Below are 7,018 nucleotides of genomic sequence, written 5' to 3'. Positions count from 1 at the left end.
CTGTTTGCTGCTTGATGTTTTTATGATGTAAAGCTCTTTGATCTGCCCTGTTGCTGAAATGTGTTAAACTAATAAACCTGATTCATAACCAATAACAGGTTAATCATTTACAGTTTAACAGACCTGCAGTCTGTGACTTTGACCTGGGAGTCCAGGATGTTAAATTATCCAAAAGTTTCAGAATAAAAGCGTAAATTGATTGGATTCATATGAGATCAGTGAAAACTTCATAGTGAAGCTTTATTAAACTATATAGATAATATTATTTACTAACAGCCTCTTTAATTCACCCAGTGACACTTTATGCCCAGATTAGTAATTTAGGAATAAATGTACAGCAACGAGCAACATGTCAGCAAGAAGCTGGAATCAAACCCACAACTTTCTGACTTCAGGACTAAACTACTAAACTACCAAACTACTAAACTACTAAACTACCAAACTACTAAACTACTAAACTACTAAACCACTAAACTACTAAACCACTAAACTACTAAACTACTAACCTACTAAACTACCACCATCTGTCTGATGAGTCTTTGTGGCTCTGACAACAAGTCAAAGGAAAAGAAAAATACTGTCAATCACCTTTTCAGTTTTAATCAGTATTTATTAGTGATGTTCTTTAGATTATTCAGTTAATGAGGATAATTCACTTTCACAAAAAACAGTTTGTAGTTTTTCTATTTATTTACTTTCATTCTTTTTGTTTTATGAACTGATACTAACATCTTCTGATCAATGAAACATGAAACCTGAGTCATGAGGCGGCGGAGCGGCTTTGTCTTCCTCTGCAACTCGACTGAAGAAACAAGAAAAACTGGAAAATATTTAGGAAATATCAGCAAATATGTAACTTTCTATAAAAAGCATAGATTTGGGAGAAAATCACTTCCTGATAAAAACTAAACATTTTTCATAGCAGGTTGAGGCGCCACATTATTCAGACTCCAAATCTCCATATGATCCTGCCACCTGCTGGCGTTTGGGGGTTACTACAACAAGACATGACAAACTGGCCCACTGGATTAATAAAACAATGTTTAAAAATAAAAAAGGATCCTTAGAATCTGGATTGTTCTAATTTTCATCGACAACAAAAACTCCTGAAATGGAGTTAAAAGAAACTAGAGGAAGGATCTGCTCCATGTCAGACATGATCAGAGCTGCAGGAGTTCTTCTGGACCCGACAGAACCAGACCGACACCGTTTGGCTCAGGGTGGAAACGCTGACCTGCTGACCCGCCTCCATCATCCACACAGAACCATCAGAACCATCAGAACCCTGGAGGAAGGATTTCTCCTCAGATCAATCATCAATACATCGATAAACTTGATGTTGTCATGGTTACAGGTTCATTTTATAAAGAAAATAAACAGATCAATAAACCATTTGATTAGAAATAATAAAACCAATTTTAATAAGTTTTTTATTAACAGTTTTATAGCTTCATACCAAAACAAACTGCAAAATTATAATCAATAATTTTCCACTAATTAATATCAGATTTTATTTACACTGATGATGATTCAACAGTCATTTTTAATCTGTTATAAATTTCAACATTTATATGATTTACATCCCTGAACTCTGTCATTTTCAGCCTCATTATTAGCAAAGATTAATTTCATTGTTAAAAGTTTCAGATCATGATCTGTTCTACAATCATGATCAACAGTTTCTACAACTAGCAGAAATCAATTAATAAATGTATTGATAGCATATTTTGATATGTTTATTCCCATCAGTCCCAGTCAGCGTCTGTTCAGCAGGATTCCCAGTAAACTTCCAGTAAACAGAACCAGTCCAGCCACGGTTCCGCCAATACCTGCTCCAGCTTTGACCACCTGCAGGGGGCGACAGAGAGCCTTCAGGAAAAACACAGATAGCTGGAACATTGATCAATATGTTTCATGTTTCTAGTGTGATGGTGATAAATGTAATGTTTGCTGCTTGTTTCATGAGGTTTTAGGATGTAAAGCTGTTTTATTGCTGTGAGTTGATCTCAACCTGCTGACTCTGATTTCAGCAGCCGATGTGAAGCTTCGCTCCGTCTTCCTCTGACCTCCTACCTGCAGAGACGTTGACTTCCCGTAGCGCAGGTCGGTGGCAAAATGCTCACAGTTGCTGCTCACCAGGTTGTACGGCAGCCGAGTCCCAATGAACCCAACAGCCTGTTTCACGATGGCGTAAATCTGCTGAGGTTTGTATTTTTTATCCAGATAATTGTTGATTCTCCACCTGTCTCCACCCACCACGTCCTCCAGCTTCTCCTTCATCACAACGCCCATCTCTCCTGGTGCAGGCAGGGAGCAGCTGGAGCTGGAGCCCAAACCTGTAATGTTTCAAAAGTTTAAATAGTTAATAATTCATATTAAAACATCCCAGAACATGACAGATTCCTTCCGGGCGGTTCTAGCCATGGATACATGAGGGGGCGGGTGAAAATGTTAAGGAGGTGTTGCCGTTGCAGAAGTTTGCAGTTTCCCTTTGATGAATTATTAACATTTAACACAATTCAAACTGTCTCAGGAACTCACCTAGTTCATCTTCTTTCATTTTCTTGGAAAAATTAGTTTGGACCAAATGTATGCTTTACACGCAGATCCGTTGCCATAACAACCGAGTGACAACAAATCCGATAGCTGAGCGAGCAGCGCTGCGTTATCAGGATTCAGCGCCAAAAACGCAAACATTTCCCACAAAAAGACAGAATATTCAGTCCGTAACAGTTTTTTTCAGTCTTGATGTTTATTTTGTGATTACTACCAGTAAACCCAGCGGGGTTCATAAGTTAAAAACCTGCTGGACTGATGCTCTGTCACGGAGCTGGTGTGAGGGTCGCCTTATAAACGGAACCGAAACACACCGAACTGCGCAGCACAACATGCGAAGGTTGTTGAAGTCAAGGGAACATAACTGACCTACTTCCACCTCCCTCGATATTTTTTTAAATTAAAACCTTTTACTGACCTGTGAAACTTTGGGGCTTGTTTTGTAGCTGTAGTGTTAGCAAAACATTGTCCTCCTTTCGTGCATATTTAAGGTTTGGACAACTTGACAGATAAAGTCGCCATCATTAGCAAGCAGGTTGGCTAGCAGGGAGCGGGATCTGGCTCTTGTGAGGCTCGTTTGAATACTGAATGCTGATTGGCTGTTTACTAGCGGTGAATACTGAATGCTGATTGGCTGTTTACTAGCAGCTGAGTAGTTTCAGCTGCAGCCTGACCGCAGACAGACAGACAGACCACAGGCTGCTCAGCGCGATGCACAGCAGAACCTCAGATAAAGGAGATGTTCGGTTATTTGCGGCAAGTTTCATTTGAGGGGGCACAGCCCCCTTTTGCCCCAGCATACAGCCGGCCCTGTTCCTTCCTCCGTTTTAAATCTAAACTTCCACCAAATGTTTCCTCCATCCTGAGGTCAGCAGAGCGTCTCTGAATCAGGCAGCAGTTCCTGCTGAACTCCATGCAGAGAAACAGGAAGGGATCTGTTCTCTATAATATCACATTTTAATCTGTTGATTCACTTTAAATCTTAATATGTGTGAGACTCACCGTTCACCACAAAGTGAACCATGAATCCACTGCCGATGTAGATGGCCCAGTGTTTGTATCCGACCCGGAAGATCTCAATCAGATCTCCTGGTTTTGGTTCTTTTCTGTTCTGGGAGTAAAAACCAGACAGGATGAATTTCTAAAGATAAAAATGAAATCAGAGGAACTGGAAAGGTTAAACAGTTTCAGTAAAAACATTTGATACCTGAAAAGATCATGTGGGAAAAAACATTATGTGGTTTTTAAAAGATTTTTATCAGCAGCTGAAACATTAAATCATATTTTATAACTTTCATCAACATTTTATTAAACAAGCATCAGAAGTTATGGTTGTAACTTCTGATGCTGCTCAAAAAAATAAAGGGAACATTTCACTTTAATTTTGTGTGTGGCTCCAAATCCAGGCCTCCATTGGTTAATAAATTTCATTTCCATTGATGATTTTGTTGTCAGCACATTCAACTTTGTACAGAACAAAGTATTCAATGAGAATATTTCATTCATTCAGATCCAGGATGTGTTATTTGAGTGCTCCCTTTATTTTTTTGAGCAGTGTATATCCATCCATTTTCTTTACACCCTTGTCCCTGGTGGGGTCAGGATCGGTGCTGGCGCCTCTCCAGCTAACGTTCTGGGTGAGAGCCGGAAGGTCACCAGTCTGTTACAGAGACACACAACCACCTAGGAGCAATTTGGAGAGGCCAATTAACCTGACATGTTTCTGGACTGTGGGAGGAAACCAGAGAACCCGGAGAAAACCCAGCATGCACAGGGAGAACATGCAGAAAGACTGAGGCTGGGAATCAAACCCAGAACCTTCTTGCTGCCAGGCAGCAGCTCTACCGACTGCGCCACTGTGCAGCCGGTTATAAAACATATGTATATTAGTAAAAGTCATAAACTGCAGCGTTCACACACTCAGGCTGCCCATCAGGGTCAAACTTCTCACTGACCCTGTTTGCAGAATCCAACATTCAAATGATCATATTTTCTTCTGTTTTTATTTCCATGTTTAGCATCGTTGGAAAGATTAGAATAAATTATTATAATCTGTAAGGAACTCAAAACGTCACCATGGGAACGTGTTTCTGGTTTTGTTCTTTTTAATTAAATTATCTTATAACCTTAGTTAAATATAAAACAGTAAACTGCCCAGAACCAAAGAGGCTCTGATTGAAGACGATGTTCTGTCATCATGGCGGCTCCAGGTGAGACTCACTATGACATCATGCAGGTATGAAACCATGAGCAGAGCAGCTTCTTCCTGTTTGACTGCAGCTCTGAACGTCTGAACATCTTCATCATTTCATCCTCTCTGTCTCCTGTCAGTCAAACCTTCAGTCTGTTTCCTCTCCTCTCTGGATTCTGTTTAACTCAGGCGGTTCTGGGTTCTGGTCCATTCATCGCTGCTCTGGAGATTTTATTTGGGTTTTCTCCTTCCTGTCTGCATTTGGGTCCACCTAGAAACTGACATAACAATGTAACCATGACTGAAGTATTTTACCTGGAAGCTGAAGTATTTTGTTAAAAACTCTTATATTTGTAGAGAGGTTTTATAATCATGTCCACATTTCTGTTTAAAAGTGTCACTGAACAAATTTCCTATAAAACGTCACCATATTATCAGGATAGAGACTAAGAGCTTCTGAGCCATTAATCCTGATAAACAGGTGAGCCTTGATAATTAACCCGTTTAATCCCACCAACAATTGTTACCAGACATTTTTTCTAACTTCTGAACCTCTAAAATAATTGTTTTGACTTTTAGCAACTAATTGAAGTTTTTAAGTTAAATAACAGTGTCTACTCTATTTTATGTATCGAGTGTGAAAGGTCACATGACCAGACCTCTTTACTTCCTGCCTGTAACGCTGAAAAAAATTGGGATTAAATTACCAACTTTCTTAATAACCTTTGACATTTTTTATTCACAGCCAAAACAAACACAGCATGTTGGACGATGGATGATTAAATGTTTCAGAGTGAAAAGGCTCTGGGTTATTTAGGGAAGGAGATGAAGTATTTTGTACTCTATGATGTAGACAGTAAATCTCTGAGCTCTGATTGGCTGCAGGATGATTGTAACACCAGGTGAAGGTGATAATGAGGTTCAGGTTGAATTGTTTGTCTCCATAAAACTAAAAGATGTTGGGATGAAGCAAACAGATCACAGTTCAGAATCAACTGAGCAGCAGCAGAAATAAAACTATTTCCCCATCAGAACCTCTCAGACCCAAACGACCTGCTGCCTCCGTCCAAATGCAGCAGATTAAAAATAATCTATCAAATATATTTTAATGCCAAACATTAATAGATAACTGAAGATGTGTTTACCAACCATGTCTGTGTGTTTTCCCTCCTGATATTCTGGGTTTGCAGCACCTGGAGCAGAACAAATAAGATCCTGAATTATTGTTGACATGATGATTGTTTCATGTTTCTGCAGAATCAGTCAGGAATGTTCTGGTAAAGATTATTTCAGATCATCTGTTTGCTGATTCCAGTTATCAGGGACATGTTAATCCCTCTCAGAGATCAGGATTCAGTTTATTACAATAAGTTTGCACTAAATATGTTTAAATTAAAGTTTATTATTGAACATCATGTATCCAATAATGATTGTTTTGGTGTCATAAGGACCTTTTATTTCTCACAATCTATTTTATCTCTTTTGAAGCAGAAACCAAACCTGAGACCAACTGAAGGACTTACTGGACGAGACGCTTCCCATGATGAGAGAAGAAACGAACGTCTGAAACCGACGGCTGGATCTACGGAGAAAGAAGAGAAATATTAAACTGCTCAAATGTTTATGATGACAATGAAGGTCAACAGAAATCAGTTTTCTCTCTCTGAGCTGAAAAACAAAATTATTTCCTTGCAGGTCTTTGGGATTTTCTTCACTGACACTGAAATAATAATCATAAGATGTTTGATTAAAGCAGAAAAACAAACTGAATGACTCAGCCTTCAGGTTTCTCTTTCTTGAATAATAAGTTATATTTATAAAGTTGATGTTTATCAAAAAGGAGAAACAAAATGCTGCTGTGTTTGGTAATCAGTGTTTAGTGCTTTATTTTCCCTCTTAATGTCTTCGTGGATCTGCAGCTGGAACTGAACTGTTCATCTGGTGAAGTTCATCTTTGAGTTCAGCGTTTCTGTTCTGCTGCTGGTGAAGCTGCAGTAAAACCTGCAGGATGAAGCTGAAGCTCCTCTGGGAGCAGAAAGTAGTTACTGTCTGCTAGTGGATCTGGAACCGGGTGGATCCGTCTCTCATTCATTCATTCATTCATTCATTCATTCATTCATTCATTCATTCATTCATTCATTCATTCAACATTTAAACAGGTTTTAAATCCTGAACAATTTAATAAACTTCAACAGTTTGTTTCTTTTATTACTGGAATAACTTTTAAATGTAATTTAGAGCCAAAACTTAAACTAAAACTCAACTTCAAAA

At 38.8% G+C, this 7,018-nt stretch overlaps 1 protein-coding gene across 1 annotated transcript; it reads right to left on the bottom strand.

Moving 5' to 3' along the window:
- Positions 1 to 1,415: 1,415 nt before the first annotated feature.
- LOC103132139 (retinoic acid receptor responder protein 3-like) lies at positions 1,416 to 6,784 on the bottom strand. The gene is made up of 6 exons (XM_007543891.2): positions 6,749 to 6,784; positions 6,271 to 6,329; positions 5,897 to 5,940; positions 3,559 to 3,667; positions 2,074 to 2,336; positions 1,416 to 1,848 (listed from the first exon to the last, which is right to left on the bottom strand). The coding sequence occupies exons 2-6, from the start codon at positions 6,287 to 6,289 to the stop codon at positions 1,756 to 1,758; spliced, it is 528 nt and encodes a 175-aa protein (XP_007543953.1). The 5' UTR covers positions 6,290 to 6,329; positions 6,749 to 6,784; the 3' UTR covers positions 1,416 to 1,755.
- Positions 6,785 to 7,018: the final 234 nt, after the last annotated feature.

The sequence above is a fragment of the Poecilia formosa genome, unplaced genomic scaffold (genome assembly GCF_000485575.1).
Source record: "Poecilia formosa unplaced genomic scaffold, Poecilia_formosa-5.1.2 Scaffold933, whole genome shotgun sequence".
Taxonomy (NCBI): Eukaryota; Metazoa; Chordata; class Actinopteri; order Cyprinodontiformes; family Poeciliidae; genus Poecilia; species Poecilia formosa.
The sequence above is the reverse complement of the archived record's forward strand: the minus strand, read 5'-3'. Positions and strand labels throughout refer to the sequence as shown.

Excerpts from the sequence above, each read along its gene's own strand:
- LOC103132139 (XM_007543891.2), bottom strand. Across the intron at positions 2,337-3,558 it reads GGTTCACTTTGTGGTGAACG|GTTTGGGCTCCAGCTCCAGC; the intron begins GTGAGTCTCACA and ends GAAACATTACAG. Across the intron at positions 1,849-2,073 it reads GGAAGTCAACGTCTCTGCAG|GTGGTCAAAGCTGGAGCAGG; the intron begins GTAGGAGGTCAG and ends CGCCCCCTGCAG.